The 21,507-nt window shown below is 38.9% G+C and overlaps 1 protein-coding gene across 1 annotated transcript in view; it reads left to right on the top strand.

The window, feature by feature from the left end:
* Positions 1–21,507, top strand: part of IRAG2 (inositol 1,4,5-triphosphate receptor associated 2) — a 127,965-nt gene that overhangs the window by 15,377 nt on the left and 91,081 nt on the right. Inside the window, exon 3 of the mRNA XM_077774480.1 lies at positions 20,615–20,795. Coding sequence (XP_077630606.1) covers positions 20,615–20,795 — 181 coding nt within the window. The remainder of the gene's footprint in view (positions 1–20,614; positions 20,796–21,507) is intronic.

Below are 21,507 nucleotides of genomic sequence, written 5' to 3'. Positions count from 1 at the left end.
AAACAGGCTCCAGGCTCTGAGCTGGCAGTCAGCACAGAGCCCGACGCGGGGCTCGAACCCACGAACCGCGAGATCATGACCTAAGCGAAAGTCGGACGCTTAACCGACTGAGCCGCCCAGGCGCCCCAAGATTTGGCTCTTCTTAACTGTTATCAGGTTTTTGGGGCCTAGGACAAAACTCAATGATTAACTTTCTTGCCTCCTCTGTTCTGGGAGTATTGAGTGCAACAGTCAAGAAATAATTCTTCACTCATTTTACCACGCAATTTTGTAAGTTTATTTAAAAAGTTTTTAATTTAAATTTTATTTAGTTAATATACAGTAGAATATTGGTATCAGGAGTAGAATTCAGTGATTCATCACTAACCTACAACACCCACTGCTCATCACAGGTGCCCTCTGTAATACCCATCCCCCATCTAGCCCATCTCCCACCCACCTCCTTCCATCAACCCTCAGTTTGTTCTCTATCATTAGGAGTCTCTTGTATGTTTCTCTCTTTTCTTCCCAGCCTCCTGCCCCACTTATCATATTTCATCTGTGTTGTTTCTCATAGTCCACATATAAGTGAAATCACATGGTATTTGTCTTTCAGCAAATGACTTATTTTGCTTAACATAATACAACCTAGCTCTATCCACATCATTGCAAATGACAAGACTTCATTCTTTTTTGATAGCTGAGTAAATTTCGTTTGATAGATATACACACACACACACACACATATATATATATACATATTCTTCACATCTTTATCCATTCATCAGTTGATGGACTTTTGGGCTCTCTTCATAGTTTGGCTATTGTTGATAATGCTGCTCGAAACATTGGGGTTGTATGTACCCTTTAGAATCTGTATTTTTATATCTTCTGGGTAAATACCTAATAATGCCATTGTTAGATCATAGGGTAGTTGTGCTTTCAGTTTTTTGAGAAACATCCGTAATGTTCTCCAGAGTGGTTGCACCAGTTTGCATTCCCACCATCAGTGCAAGCGAGTTCCCCTTTCTCTGCATCCTCATCAACACTTATTGTTTCGTATATTGTTAATTTTAGCCATTCTGACAGGTGTGAAATGATATTTCATTGTGGCTTTGATTTGTATTTCCCTGATGATGAGTGATGTTGAGCATCTTTTCATATATCTGTTAGTCCTCTGGATCTCTTCTTTGGAAAAGGGTCTATCATGTCCTCTGCCCATTTCTTTACTGACTTATTTGTGTTTTGGGTATTGAGTTTGATAAGTTCTTTATAGATTGTAGATACTAACCCTTTATTCAGTATGTCCTTTGAAAATATCTTGTCCCATTCCATAAGCTGCATTTTAGTTTTGTTGATTGTTTCCTTCGCTATGCAAAAGCTTTTTATCTTGATGAGGTACCAATGGTTTATGTTTAATTTTGTTTCCCTTGCCTTTGGCGTTGTGCTTAGTAAGAAGTTGCTTTGGCTGTGGCCAAAGAGGTTGCTGCCTGTCATTTCCTCTAGAATTTTGATGGTTTCCTGTCTCACATTTAGGTCTTCATTTATTTTATTTTTCAATATGGTGTAAGAAAGGTGTCCAGTTTCATTCTTCTGCATGTTGCCATCTAGTTTTCCCAACACCATTCATTGAAGAGACTTTTTTCCATTGGATACTCTGTTCTACCTTGTCAAAGATTAGTCGACATATAGCTGTTGGGCCCGTTATTGGGTTTTCTGTTCTGTCCCATTGAGCTATGTGTCTGTTTTTGTGCCAGTACTATACTGTCTTGATGACCATAGCTTTGTAATATAGCTTGAAATCTAGAATTGTGATGCCTCCAGATTTGTTTTTCTTTTTCAGTATTGCTTTGGCTGTTTAGGGTCTTTTGTGGTTCCATACAAAATTTAGGATTGTTTTTTTTAGCTCTGAAAAATTCTGGTGGTATTTTGATAGGGATTGCATTTAATGTGTATATTGTTTTGGGTAGTATAGACATTTTAGCAATGTTTTTCCAATCCATGAGTATGGAATGCTTTCCATTTCTTTGTGTTCTCTTCAATTTCTTTTATAAGTGTTCGATAATTTTCAGGGTATAGATCCTTTACCTCTGTAGTTAGGTTTCTTCCTAGGTATCTTATTGTTTTGGGTGCAATTGCAAATGGGATTGATTTCTATTTCTCCTGCTTCATTACTGGTGCATAGAAACGCAGTAGATTTCTGCACATTGATTTTATATCCTGTGACTTTGCTGAATTCATGCAGTAGTTCTAACAATTTTTTGGTGGAGTCTTTTGGGGTTTCTATATAAAGTATCATGTCATCTGCAAAAAGTGAAAATTTGACTTCCTTCTTGCCAGTGCGAATCCTTTTATTTCTTTTTGTTGTCTGATTGCTAAGGCTAAGACTTCCAGTACTATGTTAAATAGTAATGGTGAGAGTGGACATCCTTATCTTGTTCCTGATTGTAAGGGAAAGGTTCTCAGTTTTTCCTCATTGAGGATGATATTAGCTGTGGATTTTTCATATATATATATATACACACGTATATATATACACACGTGTATATATATACACACGTGTGTATATATACACATGTATACACGTGTGTATATATATACACACGTGTGTATATATATACACGTGTGTATATATACACGTGTGTATATATATATATATGGCCTTTATGAGGTTGAGGTATATTCTATCTATCCCTACTTTGTTGAGGGTTTTTATCAAGAATGGATGCTGTGTTTCGTCAAGTGCTTTTTTGGCATCTATTGACAGGATCATATAGTTCTTATCCTGTTGTATCATGTTGATTGATTTGCGAATATTGAACCACCCCTGTCCAGGAATACATCCCACTTGATCATGGAGAACAATTTTTTCAATCTACTGTTGAATTCAGTTTGCAAGTCTTTCATTGAGAATTTTTGCATCCATGTTCATCAGGGATATTGGCATGTAATTCTCCTTTTTACTGGGGTCTTTGGTTTTGGAATCAATGTAATCCTGGCTTTGTAGAATGAGTTTAGAAGTTTTCCTCCCATTTATATTTTTGGGAAAATTTTAACTCTTCTTTAAAAGTCTAGTGGAAGTCCCTTCAGAGGCCACCTGGCCCAAGACTCTAGTTTGTTGGGAGATTTTTTATTACATTCCATTTCTTTTCTGGTTATGGGTCTGTTCAAGTTTTCTATTTCTTCCTGTTTCAGTTTTGGTAGTTTGGGAGTTTCTAGTAATTTGTCCATTTCCTCCAGATTGCCCAGTTTGCTGGCCTATAATGGTTCACAGTATTCTCTTATAATTGTTTGTATTTCTGTGGTGTTGGTTGTGAACTCTCTTCTTTCATGATTTTATCCATTTGAGTCCTTTCTCTTTTTGATAAGTCAGGCTAGGGGTTTGTCAATTTTCAAAGAACCAGCTCTTAGTTTTGTTGGTCTCTTCTACTGTTTTGTTTTGTTTTGCTGTATCATTATAATTCTGCTCTCATCTCTATCATTTCCTGTCTTCGGGGTTTAGGCTTTATTTGTTGTTCCTTTTCTAGTTCCTTTAGATGCAAAGTTAGGTTGTGTATTTGGACCTTTCTTGCTGACTGGATTGCAATATACTTCCTCTTAGGACTGCCTTTGCCGCATCCCAAACATTTTGGACTGTCGTGTTTCCATTTCATTTGCTTCCATTATTTTTTAATTTCTTCTTTAATTTCCTGGTAAACCCATTCATTTTTTAAAGTTTATTTATTTATTTTTAGAGAAAGAGCAATCAGGAGAGGGGCAGAGAGAGAGGGAGAGAGAATCTCAAGAAGGCTCCACGTTGTCAGCCCAGAGCCTGACATGGGACTCAATCCCACAGACTTTGAGATCATGACTGGAACCAAACCAAGAGCCAGACACTTAACTGACTTAGCCACCCAGGCACCCCAACCCATTCATTCTATTGTAGGATGTTCTTTAACCTCCATGTATTTGAGGGTTTTCCAAATTTTTTCCTTGTAGTTAACTTCAAGTTTCATAGTGTTGTGATCTGAAAATATGCATGGTATGATCTCCATCTTTTTGTACTTTTGAGGGCTGATTTGTGACCCAGTATGTGATCTGTCCTGGAGAATGTTCCATGTGCACTTGCAGCAGAGTACACATTCTGTTCTTTAGGATGAAATGTTCTGAATACATCTGTTATGACCATCTGGTCCAGTGTGTCATTCAAAGGCATTATTTCCTTGTTGATTTTCTGCTTAGATGATCTGTCCATTGCTGTAAGTGGGGTGCTAAAGTCCCTTACTACTATATTATTATCAATGAGTTTCTTTGTTATTAATTAATTTATATATTTGGGTATTTCAAGTTGGGGGCATAAATATTTGCAATTGTTACATCTCGATAAACCCTTTAATTATGATATATTTAAAGAAGAGTTACTTGCTTTGTGGAATTGCTAAAGTCCCTAAGTCTATCTTCATGATCTAATAGTTTGCTTTCCCTCTTCTTTTCAGCTTTGTATTTTCCATAATTTTATCTTCTAGCTCACCTGGTCTCTCCTCTGCTTCTTCAATGTTCATTGTGACTATATCCAGTCAGTTTTGTACCTCAGTGATCGCATTTTTTATTTCAGCCTGACTAGTTTTTAGGTCTTTAATCTTTGTACAAGGGTTTCTCTAGGGTCTTCTATGCTTTTGTCAAGCCCAGCTAGTAGCATTAAGACTATTGTTCTAAATTCTTGTTCAGATATACTGTTTATATTGGTTTTGAGCAAGTCCTAGTTGTGATTTCTTCTTGACCTTTCTTTTGGGGATAACTCCTCCATCTTGCCAATTTGGGTAAGTTTCTGTCTTTTGCGTGTTTTGAAAGCTTGTTACCTTTCCTGCAGCTGAGAGTAATGCCATGTTAGAAAAGGGTCATACACTGTCCAGAGGCTGGCACTTCAGGAATTGTTTCTGGTGTGTGCTGTGTGCATTCTGCTGTTGAATTTCGGCTGCTCTTTCCCACTGGTCAGTCCTATGCAGGGCTCCTCTTTGCTTGCAGCGTAGAATGTTTCTACCTTTAACTACGTGTACTTTGATTTGTTTGTAAAAATAAGTCTCACATCTGTAATGCTGTCTCCCTCAAACCATGGACATCCTTCTGCCAGTTTTCAGATTGGTTTCCTGAATGTTCCGAGTGATCTGACCTCCATACAGTTGTGTTTGAGAAGTGAGGAAAGTCCAGGGTCTTCCTACCTCTCTGCCATCTTAACTCCTTAAGTTTATTTAGGTAGCACATGAACAGGACAGATGGGCAGCAAGAGCTACACTTTTCCTGTATGAAGCTGGTGGTTGGTTATATGCTTAGTGCTCAAAGGAGAGGGGACATGTAGGGAGTATTAGATCATAAATATTTTCTTCAAATTTCTACTCATAAAACTACTTTTGCAAGATCTTTCTGGTGCTAATCATTCAGCTTGATTTTAACTATTGGTAAGAAGTACAGGCAGTCATGAGACTCGTTAAGAATGTAGCAACCTGGGGTGCCTGGGTGTCCCAGTCGTTTAAAGTGTCCGACTTCAGCTCAGGTCATGATCTTATGGTTCGTGGGTTTGAGGCCTGCATCGGGCTCTGTGCTGACAGCTAGCTCAGAACCTGGAGTCTGTTTTGGATTCTGTACCTCCCCCTCTCTCTGGCCTTCCCCTGCTCACTCTGTCTCTCTCTCAGAAAAAACTTAAACATTAAAAAAAAAAAGAATGTAGCAACCAGTATGTATTATCAAAACTATGCAGGCTAGTAGGCGAGCATTTTTTCTGTTTCTATCGTCACCCCTTGAAGTGAGAACACAGCTTCTTTAGCTTATTCAGAGGCAAAATATGGAGCATAAGTGAATGGGGCCTACCAGAAAAATGGCAGAGATGGAGTGCTTATAAAATGTAATCCCTTTAGCTTTCTTCATTAGAACATAAAATGAGACAGACAAGAAGGAAATAGTTATTTCTAGGAGATAAAGAATCAATAACCAATGGGTCTGAATTTGGGAAAGAAAACAATGTAAACTTTTATTTCTGCCTTTTGAATGGGCACAGGAGATAATCTATTTAGAAAAACCCTTGAGAATCCTCCCTGAGTTTAGAAAATTCTTTTTTTTTTTATTTTTTTGTTAAAAAAATTTTTTTAATGTTTATTTTTGAGAGAAAGAAAAACGTGTGCAAGCAGGGGCAGGGCAGAGAGAGAGGGAGATACAGAATCCAGTGCAGGTTCAAGTCTCTAAGCTGTCCACACAGAGCCCAATACAAGGCTTGAACCCAGTAACCATGAGGTCAAGACCTGAGCTGAAGTCAGACACTTACCTAAGACCCTCAGTTCAGCCTTTGACCAGAGTTGAAAGATGCCTGATAAGGATCTGTGATAGCCCTGAATGGTCTTATTTTATTAAAAAAAAAAAATGTTTGAGAAAGAGAACATGAGTAGGGGAGGGGCAGAGAGAGAGAGAGAGGGAGAGAGAGAATCCCACGCTGCCAGCGCAGAGTTGGATGTGGGGCTCAAACGCACAAACCATGAGATCATGACTTGAGCCGATATTAAGAGTCGGATGCTTAAGAGACTGAGCCACACAGGCACCCAGGAATGGCCTTATTTTAAAATGTACCTGTTTAATAGTCTCTTTAAGATGGAAAGCCAATTCAGATAGAGGATCCCTAGGATGATTGCTTAAGGATAGAGGGGAACAGTAGGAGATAGATCAGTCTTCTAGTCTTCTTTTAGGTACATGGTCTCTTTTTTATTAGCCTTTTGTAATGAATCTTTCAGTGGAACTAGTCTGGAATTTTGAAACTTTTGGGAGGCATCTCCATGCCAATTCAAACAAGTATCCCATTCAATTTAATTTGGGAAGCCTTGCTTTCAAATGTACTTTTTTTAAAAAAATGTTTTATTTATTTGTGAGAGAGAGAGAGACAGCATGAGCAGGGGAGGGCCAGAGAGAGAGAGAGGGAGGCACAGAATCCGAAGCAGGCTCCAGGCTCTGAGCTGTCAGCACAGAGCCCGACGCGGGGCTTGAACCCATGAACTGTGAGAGCATGGCCTGACAGAGGACACTTAACTGACAGAGCCACCCAGGCGCCCCTCAAATGTACTTCTTAAATGATCTTATCCAGTGTTCCTCATAATGGTGATTGTATTTCTAGGATGAAATATCCTTGAGGGCTGGAAGAAGTTTGGTAGGACCCCAGCTGGAAATGGAGTTAACCCATATTTCTGTTTAGCCACAGCTACCTGCACATGAAGTGCAATCACATATCTGCCTGGCCTTATTTTGAGGCCTCCAACCTGACAGTTACCAAGCCAAGTTCCACAGGACACAAAACAAGTTTAGTACGATTTTCTCATTTTTGCTAGATATCTGAGATTTCTGGGGCTATAGTTCTTAGACACAAAGTAAGCAGGTGTGCAGGAAGGTGGCATGCATGACTCTTTGGAATTTAAAAATCCCATTATCTAAGACTGGGTTTCTCAGGGCCAAACAAACACCTCAAAGGGATGTGCCACAGGGTTGGGGTTTTTGTGTGTTTTATAGTGTAGCTTGTTGCATGGAACTTTCCTTGCAGTTTGGCAGGTGACCTAGTGTATATCTAACTCATTCTGTGACCAATTCACCCTGTCATGGAAATCTTCTTAAGGTGGCTATTGCTTTAACAGCTTTTAAATGCTCAATCTATGCCTACCAATTTTTGCAGCTTTTTGGCCTCTGAAATTCCTGTTCCTTTATCTATACAAAGCAAGGCAAATAAACATGTGCACCTTAAGGTATCAGTAGTAACCAAGAGATGTTACTGGGTCCTGGCCACACGATGACCCTATGTGCACCAGCAAGGATTCCTGTGGAAACTCGTTCAAGTTTTCCACCATGGGAATTGTGGTCTGAAAGGCTAAGTGTTTGGGTCCAGGCAGACCCTTCTTCCAGCTCAGCTGGGCTCTGGGCGGAACCACCAGTTCCATTGGGCTCTGAACAAATATGCCAGGTCAGCTGAGCTTCAGACAAATATGCCAGCTCAACTGACGTGGGGCATGACTCTCTGCCGGCACAAGCTGACCCGCCCTGTGAAGGAAAGCCAATTAGATTGGGAGCTCAATGCAGCACAGAGCAGAACTCAGACCTAAAGAGGAATTTACCCACAGCCCTTAGAAATGATAAAGACCGCGAACTCAAATGGTTTGTGGGAACCATGTCTGTATTTCTCATTGTCCCCAAATGCTACTGGAAGTTTGCTTTGGATTTCATCGCTGCCACCAAATCTGTTAAAAAACAAAATTCAGCTGAGTACATTTGAAGATCTAATTGGCTTTATTAAATGATTTGTGAATCAGGCTGCATCCCATCTACCAAGTAGCAAAGGATTCAGAGGTATACAAAATAGAAGGTTTTTATAAGAAGGAGAGTGGGCAAGAATAATATTAGCAGAAAAGAAAAGAATTATTCCAGGCAAGGTGACTTTCCCTTAGGGCAATAGTGGAGGGAATGGGAGGGACTGGAGGGGAGGATACAGATTATACCTCTCCTTCCTTTAAGGGATGGAGAGGGCCCATGTGGTGAACTCATTGGTGCCCATCAGAAAATTCTTCCTTGACCAGTTAAGACTACGTTTCTGGGGAGACTTAAACTGCAGTTAGATTAGGTATTGAGCTCTGGTTTGGGGACATGGCCTAACTGACACCATTTGGGGGCTGTGGTTTTCTTTTTTAATAAGGCCTACATTTATTCTTTCATTAGTTGTTGCGAATGGTGATATTCTATCATTCCTTCCTAACTTATCAGCTGGAATAATTGATAAAAAGAAACTCTACCCTGCTTCATCGACTATTTGACTGTCCTCGGTCTTCTTTCCAGAAGGCGAAGCAGGACAAAAGCTTGATTGTGTTTCTGATCACTTACGAGTAGGTTGCAGATACTCTGCTTTCTTACCCCTAAGTACATCAGAATGTATTTCCTAAGAACAAAGACATTTGCTTGCATGACTACAGAATAATGATCAAAATCAGGATGTTTAACAATATTACGATATTATGATTTAATTTGAAGTTCTATGTTCAAATATTCTCAATTGTCCTGAACATACACTTCACAGCTTTTTGGTTTCCTGGTCCAGGATCCAATTCAGTTCATAGTATTTAGTTGTCATAGCTCATTAATTTCCTTAAACCTGAAGAGTTTCTCAATTCCTTGTCTTTTATGACCTTGATGTTGTGTTCTTCTCAATACTTCATATCAAGATTTAAAATCTTGCTTACTTGATTGGTGTAGTGTCTGCCAAATTTCCCCATTGCAAAGTTACTATAGTTCCTTTGTAATTGATAAATAATTTATGACAAGATACTTTGAGTCTGTGTAAATCTCCCATTCCTCATCAGACTTTCATTCACAAGTTTTAGTTCCTATGATATTGTGCTATATAATAAAAAATATATATTTGGTCTGTCCCCTTTCTGGCACTGAGCTCCTAAAACCGTAGGAATTTCCTACTGGGATGAGAGTAATAAAGGTGATTTTGTTATGTTACTGAGGTGAGTTTTGGGCCCCACCTTTTTTTTTTTTTTAATGTTTNGCATCATTTCATGTGTCTGTTGGTTTTGGGCCCCACCTTAAGGGTGGGGGCTGGTTGCTAAAGGAGACAACTACAAGATGAGAATGTTGGAACTTCAAGCCACCCCTCCTTGACCTCCAGATGGGAGAGGGGCTGGATATTGAGTTCAATTATCAATGGCCAATGATTTAATCAATCAATAAAGCCTAAAAGGGGACCTAAAAGGAGAAGGTTTGGGGAGCATCCAGTTTGGTGAAAGTGTGGGTATTTGGAGAGAGTGATGCATCAGGGTGGGGCTGGAAGTTCGGTGTCCTTTCCCCATACCTTGTCTGTCTTATGCATCTCTTCCATCTGGCTGTTCCCGAGTTATGCCCTTTTATAATTAACTGGGGATCTAGTAAGTGCAGTGTTTTTCTGACTTTTGTGAGCCACTCTAACAATGATCAAACCCAAGGAGGGGGTCATGGGAACATTCAGTCTATAACAGGTCAGTGAGAAGTATAGGTGACATCCTGGACTTGGGATTGGCATCTGAAGGTTGCAGGGATGGGTTCTATGGGATCTGACACCATCACCAGATATAAAGTGTCAGAATTAAGTTGAACTGTAGGGCACCCAGCTAGTGTCCAATAATTGCTTGGATGTATATGGGGAACAGACCTACACGTTGGAATTTATGATTAGAAACATAACATCCATTGATATTTCTTGCCTAATTCAACTACTGCTATAAATGTGGCCAAATAGAATTTTTCTAATCTTTTTTTTTTCTAAATTTATTACTTGTCATTCTACCATAAGGGATTTACCTACTTCCTAATTTAAAAAAAATTTTTGTTTTACTTTTGAGAGAGAAAGCATGAGCACATGAGTGGGGGTAAGGGCTCAGAGAGAGGGAGACAGAGTCCACAGCAGGCTGCACCCTGTCAGCACAAACCCTGATGTGGGGCTCAAACCCACAGACCATGAGATCATGACCTGAGCCAAAGTCGGATGTTCAGCTGACTGAACCACCCAGGCGCCCCTACCTTCTTCCTAACTGATAAATTAATATCACTATGAATTTGCAGATTCTTCTTAAGTGGTTTATAATCTGTTGCTATCACTTACTTATTTTGAAGCTCAAATTGTCCCAGAGTTGGCCATCAGGATATTCTTTAAGCCAGCTCCTATGTCTGGTATGTTCACAGCTTGCTTTGACCATTTCATTACTTCCTGGTATAGCCAGATGTCCCAGGTACTAACACTTTTGACATGCCCTCACTGTTTTTAATAGCTTCCTAATTTTTCTTCTCATTATAAAAGTTTCCAGGCTTGTCTTGTACACTTCCTGCCCCACCTTAGAACCATCTATTTATTCAAGTATCCACGGCTCTTTTTCATGGATATAGAGACCACAATTTGGAGGTAAGGGATTGTTGCTATTTATGGCCTTTTCAGTAGTCAGATCTAGGAAGTACTTAAATATTTTGAAGATAAAATACATTTTGAGTTTATCAACCTCCTTCCAATGCAAATTTAGCAGTATAGGGGTTTTACTTATCTCTTCTGTATTTCCTTTGTCACCCATAGAAAATCCTAGTCTTCAATGAAACCAATATAAATGCTGTTTGCTTTATTCTACAATACGCACACAGCAATTTTAGGATAATAATACCCAAACTACTTGCATTTTTCCTCTGTTGCTGAACTACCACAAATTTGGTGGCTTGGAACAAGCCACACGGTCTGTGGAGCAGAAGTCCATGCACAGCTTAGCTGAGTCCTCTGCTGAGGCGCTCACTCCCAGGCTGCAGTGAAGGCGTTGTCCAGAGCAGCTGTCTCGTCTGTGGTTCAACAGGGGAATGACCTGCTTTTGGTGGCAGAATTTAGTTTTTTTGTGGTTATAGGACTGAGGGCCCCAGATTCTTGCTGCTGTCAGGTAGAAGTGTCCCTGTTTCCTGCTACTTGGGTCTCTCAGCACAGAAAGGGCCATAACGTGGCATTTTGCTCCTTCAAAGCCAGCAGGGGAGTGTGTGACTCCAGCAGGTCAAGAACTGTGATCTTATGTACCTCAGTCCTATAACCACGTACATGTATGTCCCATCACCTCTGCAGTGTTTTACAGGTTAGAAGTGTGCCCACACTCAAGGGGAAGGAACTACACAACGGTGTAAATATCAGGAGGTGGGGATCATAAGGGACACCCTAGATTCTGTGTACCTCACTACCATAATATGACTGCTAAAAATGGTTTAAGATTTTTGGGTCATTTATTCCCTCAGTATGTATGGGAATGTTTCCAGCCTTGTTTTTAGAATCTTTTTCTCATGTAGGGGCGCCTGGGTGGCTTAGTCGGTTAGGCGTCCGACTTTCGCTTAGGTCATGGTCTCGCGGTTCGTGGGTTCGAGCCCCGCGTCGGGCTCTGTGCTGACTGCCAGCTCGGAGCCTGGAGCCTATTTCGGAGTCTGTTTCTCCCTTTCTCTCTGACCCTCTCCTGCTCACGCTGTCTCTCTCTCTCTCTCCTAGAAATAAATTAAAAAAAAAAAAGTTAAAAAAAGAATCTTTTTCTCATGTAATTTTGAGGGCTCATCTGTGTCCACAAATTTTCTTCATATACTATACCTTTTGGGGGATGTATTTATCATATTTCACTTAACCAATCTATCTCAATTGGATATTATTTTTTTCTTTGATATAAATAGCATCATAATGAAAATTCTTGTAGCAAAACATTTCCATGCACCCTTAATTATATTGTTAGGATGAATGGTGCTTATTTATTCCCAGAAAGCTTTTCTGCCTGGGCAGGATTCAAGGAAAAATTTCCCTGAAGAAAATAAGGAAGCTTTACTGAAGAGAGATATTAATTGGGGTTCTTCAGAGAAATGAAACCAATAAAGAGTGTGTGTGTTTGTGTGTGTATATGTATATATAATATGCATTAAAGAGATTTATTGGAATTGGCTGACATGTTTATGGAGGCAGGCAAATCCCAAGATCCACCTGGTAAGTCAGCAAGCTAGAGACCTAAGGAGCTGATGGTTTAGTTCTAGTATGAGTCCAAAGCCTTCCCAAGGAGAACTGGGGGAGCTGATGGTATAGTCCCTATCCAAAGGTAGTCTCAAGACCAAAGAAGAACTGATGGTTATGCTTGAGTTTAAAGGCAGGAAGAAAACTGATGTCCCAGTTCAAACAAAGGCAGCCAGACAGGAAGAATTGTCACTTACTTAGAGGGGGGCCCATCTTTTTGTTCGGTTCAGGGTGACCCTGATTAGGAAGGACAATCTGCATTAGTTAGTCTACCAATTTAAACGTTCATCTCATCCAAAAATATCCTCATAGAAACATCCAGAATAACACTTGACCAAATATTTGGACATCCTATGGCCCAGTCAAGTTGACACACAACCGAATAACTATGACACAAGGCCTTTTAAGTTTGAGGTATGTGATAAAGGGCTTAGAGTATTAGTGGAGAAAATAAGATAAAGATACTCTTGTTGGCTTTACAGCTCTCTTTTCAATTCTATAAAAAAAGGAGTAAAAATCATCTCTCTAAATGTGTTAATGTTTTCCCTTCTCAAAACTTCCTAACACTGCCAAATGACAGTTGGTGTTAAATTGATACAGATCTTCCTCAACTTATGATGGGGCTACACCCTGAAAAACCCATTGTAACCTGAAAATAACCTAAATTGAAAATATTTAATACTTAACCTAGTTATAGCTAGACTATGCTATGACTTAAAATGTCATAGCTTAGTCTAGCCTAACTCAAGTACTCAGAAGACTTACATTGGCCTACAGTTGGAAAAGTCACCTAATACAAAGACTATAATAAAGTATGGAAAGTATCATGTAATGTATATGAACACTTTACCGAAAGAGAAAAAGAAAATGGTTGTATTAGTTGTATACTTTTGTGATCGCATGGCTGACTGGGAGTGGTGGCTCACTGCCACTGTCGAGCATCAAGAAAGAATATCATATTGGGGCGCCTGGGTGGCTTAGTCGGTTAAGCGTCCGACTTTGCTTAGGTCATGATCTCGCGGTTCGTGGGTTCGAGCCCCGCCTCCGGCTCTGTGCTGACGGCCAGCTCAGAGCCTGGAGCCTGTTTCAGTCTGTGACTCCCTCTCTCTCTGACCCTCCCCTGCTCGCGCTGTCTCTCTCCCTCTCTCCTAGAAATAAATAAAACATTTAAAAAAATTAAAAAAAAAAGAATATCATATTGCATATTGCTAGCCAGGGAAAAGATCAAAACTTGAAGTACAATTCCTACTGAATATGTATTGCTTGGTAACCATGGCAAAGCCAAAATGCAAACCATCTTAATTTGGGGACTAGTTGTACTCTCTTTAAAGTTATTCATTCTCCTTTACAACTACCCTTTCTCTAATCACTAGACTTCTTTTTTTCTTATAGCCTATACTTACCTCCTTGAGGGAAGAATCTTAACTCTTGCATCCAGCCTGTCCCCAGAGCACATAGCTCAAGGCAGGCTTCAGTTAGAAGCTAAAAGAGATGCCTTATGCTTAAATAAGATTGGTGTGTCAATTACTAACTTCTACTAATTACTAACTAAAACAATCAGTGTTTTTATAGTTTTCATAGTACGGGTCTTTACGTGCTTGGTTAAGTTTATTCCTAGGTATTGATACGGTTGTAAATGGGATTGTTTTCTTAATTTCCTTTCCTGCTACTTTATTATAGTGTATATAAATGCAACAGATTTTTATATATTGATTTTGGATCCTGCAACTTCACTGAATTCATTTATCAGTTCTAGTAATTTTTTTGTGGAGTCTTTGGGTTTTCTATATATCGTCTCATGTCATCTGCAAATAGTGAATGTTTAATGTCTTCCTTGCTGATTTGGATGCCTTTTATTTCTTTTTCTTGTCTGACGGCTTTGGCTAGAACTTCCAGCACANAGGCTTCAGTTAGAAGCTAAAAGAGATGCCTTATGCTTAAATAAGATTGGTGTGTCAATTACTAACTTAATTTCTGAATATCCTAGTAGGATTGACTGTATCTAAGAATGACTTTGCCATACCAATTCATCCAAAAAAGATTCAAACTACTTACTTGAGACTGAAATTTCATCTAGGGTAGAGGGGAAATTACCTTCACTGAATGCCTTTGTTTCTCCCCCCATTTTCATATATAACTAATGAACACTTGTTTTTGTACCCTGAGAAAAATATGTAGTACCTAACTTTTGATTTTTGTTTTTTGAAGCATACTTGACATACAATGTTACATTAGCTTCAGGTGGACAATATAGTTTACTTTGTTGTATGTAGACTTTAACAAGTCTCTGTTATGTTGTGCTCACCACCAAGTATAGCTACCTTCTTCTCCTATAGATTGTCTTTTAGTTTTGTTGATTTTTTCCCCTCCTTCACTGTGCAGAAGCTGTTTATTTTGATGTAGTCCCAAAGTTTATTTTGACTTTTGTTTCCCATGCCTCAGGAGAAATCCCTGGAAAAATTTGCTACCTCCTGTGTGAAAGAAATGACTGCCTGTGGTCTCTTGTAGAATTTTTATGGTTTCAGGTTTCATGTTTAGGTCTTTAATCCATTTTGAGTTTGTGTTTGGTGTAAGGAAAATGGTCCAGGTTCATTCTTTTCCCTGTAGCTGTCCAACACCAGTTTTTCCTAAAACCATTTGTTGAAGAGAGGTCATTTTTTCTATTGGATATTATTGCCTCCTTTGTCAACGATTAATTGACCATACAAGTGTGGGTTTATTTCTCAGCTCTCTGTTCTGGTCCATTGATCTATTTGTCTGTTTTTGTGCTGGTACCATACTGTTTTAATTACTATAGTTTTGTAGTAGATCTTGAAATCTGGAATTGTGATATCTCCAGTTCTGCTCTTTTTCAAGATTACTTTGGCAATCTGGGCTTTTTGGGGTGTCATACAAATTTAGGATTATTTCTTTTATTTCTATAAAAAATGCTGTTGGTATTTTGATAAGGATTACATTAAATCCGTAGATTGCTTTGGGTAGTATGGACACTTTAACAATATTTGTTCTCCCAGTCCATGAGCATGGAATATATTTCTATTCGTTTGTGTCATCTTAAATTTCTTTCATCAGTGTTTTTATAGTTTTCATAGTACAGGTCTTTACGTGCTTGGTTAAGTTTATTCCTAGGTATTGATACGGTTGTAAATGGGATTGTTTTCTTAATTTCCTTTCCTGCTACTTTATTATAGTGTATATAAATGCAACAGATTTTTATATATTGATTTTGGATCCTGCAACTTCACTGAATTCATTTATCAGTTCTAGTAATTTTTTTGTGGAGTCTTTGGGTTTTCTATATATCGTCTCATGTCATCTGCAAATAGTGAATGTTTAATGTCTTCCTTGCTGATTTGGATGCCTTTTATTTCTTTTTCTTGTCTGACGGCTTTGGCTAGAACTTCCAGCACAATGTTGAATAAAAGTGGTGAGACTGGACATCTTTGTCTTGTTCCTGATCTTAAGGGGAAAATCTCTGTTTTTCCCCACTAAGTGTGATATCAGCTGTGAGTTTTTCATAAATGGCCTTTATTATGTTGTGGTATGTTCCCTCTACATCTACTTTGTTGAAGGTTTTTGTTTTTTTTTTTTAATAATGAATAGGTTTTGTACTTTGCCAAATACTTTTTCTGCATCTGTTGAAGTGACCATATTGTTTTTATCCTTTTTCTTGTTGATGTGATTATCACATTGATTGATACCACCCTTAGATCTCAGGAGTAAATCTCCCTTGATCATGAAGAAGGATTTTTAAATTGCATCGTTGGGTTTGGTTTGCTAGTATTTTCTTGAGGATTGTTGCATCTATGTTCATTAGAGATATTGGTCTGTAGTTCTCTTTTTTTATAGTGTCTTTATCTTTTTTTTTTTTAATGTTTTATTTATTTCTAGGAGAGAGAGAGAGACAGCGNGATGCTTAACCGACTAAGCCACCCAGGCGCCCCTGTCTTTATCTGTTTTTGGTATGAGGGTAATCCTGGACACACAGAATGAATTTGGAGGCTTTCCTTCCATTCTTCTTTTTTCTTCTTCCCCCCTCTTTACCTCCTCCTCCTCCTCCTCCCTTCTCCCCCCTCCCTTCTTTATTTTTTGAATAGTTTTAGGATAGGTATTAACTCATTTAAATGTTTGGTAGGCTTCACCTGTGAGGCCATCTGACCTGGAGTTTTGTTTGTTGGGAGTTGTTTTTTGTTTCTGGGTTGTTGTTTTTGTTTTGTTTTTAGTAGTATTACAGATTTATTTGCGATACCTTCCTAGTAACTGGTCTGTTCACATTTTCTATTTCTTTCTGATTCCAGTTTAGGAGGTTCTAAGTTTCTAGGAATTTATCCATTTCTTCTAGGTTATCCAATTTGTTGGGATATAATTTTTCATAATATTCTTTTATAATTTTACTCCTTTGTATTTCTCTTGTGTGTTGGTTATGTTTTCCTTTCCTATCTTCCTTCCTTCCTTGCTTTCTTTTTCTCTTTTTTTCTTTCCTTCCTTTTCTTTCCTTTCTTTTGAGCTTGGGTAAGGCTTTATCAATTTTGTTGACCTTTTCAAAGAACAGGTTCTGGTTTCATTGAATTTTTTTTTTAACTTTCTATTTTCTTTTCTTCTCCATATTATTTTTTGATTTTTGATTAGAGCATTTAGTCTATTTGCATACATAAGTATATACTTATTGCCATTTTGTTTCTTGTTTTATGGTTGTTTTTGTAGTACTTCTTCCTTTCTTGTTCTCTTTGTTCATGGTTTGATGGCTTTCTATAGTGATATATTTGGATCCCTTTCTCTTCATTTTTTTGCATATCTGTTACAGGTTTGTGATTTGTGATTACCTTTAGATTTATATATAACATCTTATGCATATAGCACTCTATATTAAGTTGATGGTCATTCATGTTTGAACCTAGTGTTAAAGTACTACAATATTATTCCACTGCCACCCACATTTTAGGTATATAGTGTCATACTTTGATTTTGTGAAGTGCTTGATTGATTTTTATTGATCTACTTAATTTTAGTCCTTTCATTCAACCTACTTTTCTTACTCTAACCTGTTGCTTATCGTTTTTCCACTCACAGAATCCTCTTTAATGTTTCTTGTAAGGCTGGTTATTGGTCATGAATTAATTTTTAAGTTTTGTTTGGGAAACTCCATCTCTCCTGTTCTAAATGATACCCTTGCTAAATTATTCTTGGTCGCAGGGCTTTTTTTTTTCTTTCCTTTCAGCACTTTGAATATGTATCATTTCATTCTCTTCTGGCCTGCCAAGTTTCTGCTCAAGTATCAGCTGATAGCTTTATGGGGTTTCACTTGTATGTTCCTGTTTTCTTTCTCTCGCTGCTTTGAAAATTCCTTTCATCACTACTTTTTGCCATGTTAATTACTATGTGCTTTGATGTGGACCTCCTTGGGTTGATTTTGTTGGGCCCTCTCTGTGCCTTCTGGGTCTAGGTTTGTGTTTACTTCCCCAGAGCTGGGAAGTTTTTAGCTATTATTTCTTCAAATAAATTTTCTTCCCCTTTTTACTACTGTCTCCTTCTGAGATCCTTGTAATGTGAACATTATTATGCTTGACGGTATCAGTGAATTCCCTTAATCTATTCTCATTATTATTCTTTTCTCTCTTTTGTTCAGCTAGATTGCTTTCCACTACTTTGTCCTTCAGGTTAATGATCCATTCTTCTCTTTTCTCTAGTCTGTTATTTATTCTCTATAGTGTATTATAAATTTCAGTTATTGAGTTACTCATCTCTGGTTCTTTTTTTTGTTTGTTTGTTTGTTTTCTTTTTGTTGAGGGTCTCAACAAGATCCTCTACTCTTTTCTCCAGTCCAGTTAATATCTTTGTTACCATTACTTTAAATTCTCCTATAGGCATATTATTTACCTCTTTTTCGTTTAGCTCTCTAGCTGTGATTTTTGTCCTGTTCTTTCATTTGGAACATATCCCTCTGTCTCCTCATTTCGTCTAACTTTGTCTGTATCTATGTGTTAGGAAAGTCAGCTATAGCTCTTGCTCTTAAAAAAGGTGGCCTCATGAAGAGGAGGTTCTGTAGAGCCATGCAGTGTAATGTCCCCTTTTCACCAAAACCTGACACTTCAGGGGTGTTTCCTGTGTGTTTTATTCCCTCTTGTTGTGGGTGAGACACATTTGCCTTCAGTTCAGTCATCTGCAATGACTCTCGTTGCCTGTTTGGGCAAGATTTGTTCCCTGTTGCTAATGGGCCACTCTGGGACTGCCTTTGGCTTGAACTGGGTCACACTAAGCATTTCCCAAGAGCTGTGGTCACAGAGAACTGCAGGGCTCTCTTCCTGTGTTGTCCCCTGAGACGCTTTCTTTGATGAGTGGGGCCTGAAGTCAAACCATATTTCTACCCCCTGCCCACTTTTGAGGCCACAGTCAAACTGATATATGTGGTTATCTTCCTCTCTCCCCAGGGCAGATGTCAGTTTGAAGCGGTGGTGGCGCCCCTTGGGGCTACTTGGAACACAGCCAGGCATGTGGCACTGCTTTGTTTGGACTCCCTACTATGGGTATGTTGGTTTGAGTGGATCCACAGGAGAATGCAGGGGCTAGGTGGAGAGTGTTCACACTGTGTAGGTACCTGCAGGTGTCTGTGTGTCTAGGCTGGGGAAAGGGGAAGGATGGTACTTGCCAGCACCTCTTTACTTACAGAAGTCTCCCAATGGTCCCTGCCCCTCCTGCACATGTTCTGAAATTAGTAAATAAACTTCCTTCCAGTATGCCCAAGGTTTTTTCAAATTGCTGCTTTTATGTTATAGCTCAGTGGGATTGTTTGTTATGCTGTCTCTTAAGGGCAGGGATTCGATTTCCTATTGCCCTCTTGCTCTCCCAAAGCCAAGCCTGCTGAGTTTTAAGGTTGCAGGTGTTAAGTCCACTGAGTATAAGAACTTGCCAAGTTAAGCCCCTCTGGTTTTCAAAGCCCAATGTTATGGGGGGTTGTTTTCCCCCATGCCTGGGATGCCTGGTGTGGGATGTGCTCCTTTCCCTTCTCTCTGCCTGTGGTGTGCCTCCTTCCTGCAGACAGTCTCACGGATCACTTCAGTTCCTAACCGTATCTCTGTCCTTCCTACCTTTTTTTGACGTAGCCTCTTTTCTACATTTAGCTGCAAAGAGTCTATTCTTTCAGTCTTCAGGTTATTTTCTGGATTATTTGCACTGAGTGGGTGTTATCTAGGTGTATCCATGGGATGAGGTGAGCTTAGAATCCTCCAATTCTGCCATCTTCCCCAAATATCCTAGAAGTTTTATGGGTTTACGTCTCACAAATTCGAGCCTTAATCCATTTTTAGTTTATTTTTATGTGTGGTATAAGAAAGTGGTGCAGTTTCATTCTTCTGCATGTAACTGTCCAGTTTCTCCAGAAGCACTTATTGAGGAGACTATTTTTTTTTTCATTACATATTCTTGCCTCCTATGTCATAGATTAATTGACCATATAAGTATGGGTTTATATCTAGGCTCTCTAGTCTGTTCTGTTGACCTATGTATCTATTTTTGTACCAGTACCATTCTACTTTGATTACTACAGCTTTGTACTAGAACTTGCAATCTGGGATTGTGATACCTTCGGCTTTGTTCTTCTTCAAGAGTGCTTTGGCTATTTGGGGTCTTTTGTGGTTCCATACATGTTTTAGGATTATTCTGGTTCTGTGAAAATTGCTGTTGTTATTCACTGAATACTTTCTAAGGAAAGAATGGGAGACAAAAAATAGGTGGCCTTCTGATTACTCTTAAAAGTTATTATTGATTATATCATATATATTTAAACCTCGCAACAACTGTGCATGGTATGTTTTATCATCTGCATCTCACAGATAAGAAACTGAAGCTCAAAGAGATTAAGTAACGTTCCCACATCTACACACCTGGTACAGTTCAGAGTGAAGATTTGACACTAGGTCCATTAGACTTCAGCCTGAGGCTGGTGTTCTTCCCACTCTGTGGGTCAACTCAGCAGAACTGGGAAGGTTGTATGGCAAGTTTCCAGGACCCCAGGGTCCTGAAAGAAAAGAGTACTTCACTCTTCACTTTTAAAGCATCATGTTAACACATCTTTCAAATTGATTTGCCTTTCTTTCCAAGGCTCAGTTGGAATTGCCAATATAATAGACTACCTGAGACAAATGACTAATCAAAATTGTGAAGATGGTGGACTTGAGGAGCTATGGAACATGGTTGATCCTGAAAAGAGGGACCTGTGTGTGGATCTGGAAACTTTTCATGCCCTCATGAAAGAATGGATGGCTTGCTGTAGAAACAAATGGTAATCGTAGTCCTAGCAGGCTGTGTATTCAGGTTCTGTTTTAACAACTGATTGCAATTCATGCTAATCACTGTTGTTTGTGTTGATGGAAATACTATAATCAGGTACTCTTCACCCTTTAGCATGCACTGGAATCACCTAAACTATTTATTATACCTGATTATTGCCCCCTAACCACGATTCAGCAAGTCTGGGGTGAAGCCTGATAATTTGTATTTCTAACATGTTTCCAAGTGATAATGATGCTGATGAGTGTGTGTGTGTGCACATGCGGGTCAAGAACATACTTTGAAAATATATCATATTAATTATGTTAACTCTAATAACATTCATTTACTATGATTAGGGCAGCACATATTATTATGTTCTCACAAAGAATTGAGCTGACATAGGAGTCAAGCAAATTATTGATAATGACCAGCAAATCTCCAAATGCATGGAAATTCAGAGTGCATGCCCTGTAGAGGTCAGTGGGGATAATTAGGCAGTGAACATAATTTGGAAGCCTAGGATACAAGGAAGCTAAAGGGAAAAGGAAAAAAAATAGTGGGATTGAAAAACAAAAAAGATGAAGAATAGCATCCATGACATCAGTGCTCCTGGTGGAACCTGGAGAAGTATTACTTTCTTTCATAGAAAGCTTGATTTCTGTGGCTTTTAATTGGCCACCAATCTCTAGCTATCAGCTCTTATGTAGTAGGAATTTGCTTAA

The sequence above is a fragment of the Crocuta crocuta genome, unplaced genomic scaffold (genome assembly GCF_008692635.1).
Source record: "Crocuta crocuta isolate KB4526 unplaced genomic scaffold, BGI_CrCroc_1.0 scaffold176, whole genome shotgun sequence".
Classification (NCBI taxonomy): Eukaryota; Metazoa; Chordata; class Mammalia; order Carnivora; family Hyaenidae; genus Crocuta; species Crocuta crocuta.
Note: the sequence above shows the minus strand (reverse complement) of the source record. Positions and strands in the feature narration are given on the sequence as shown.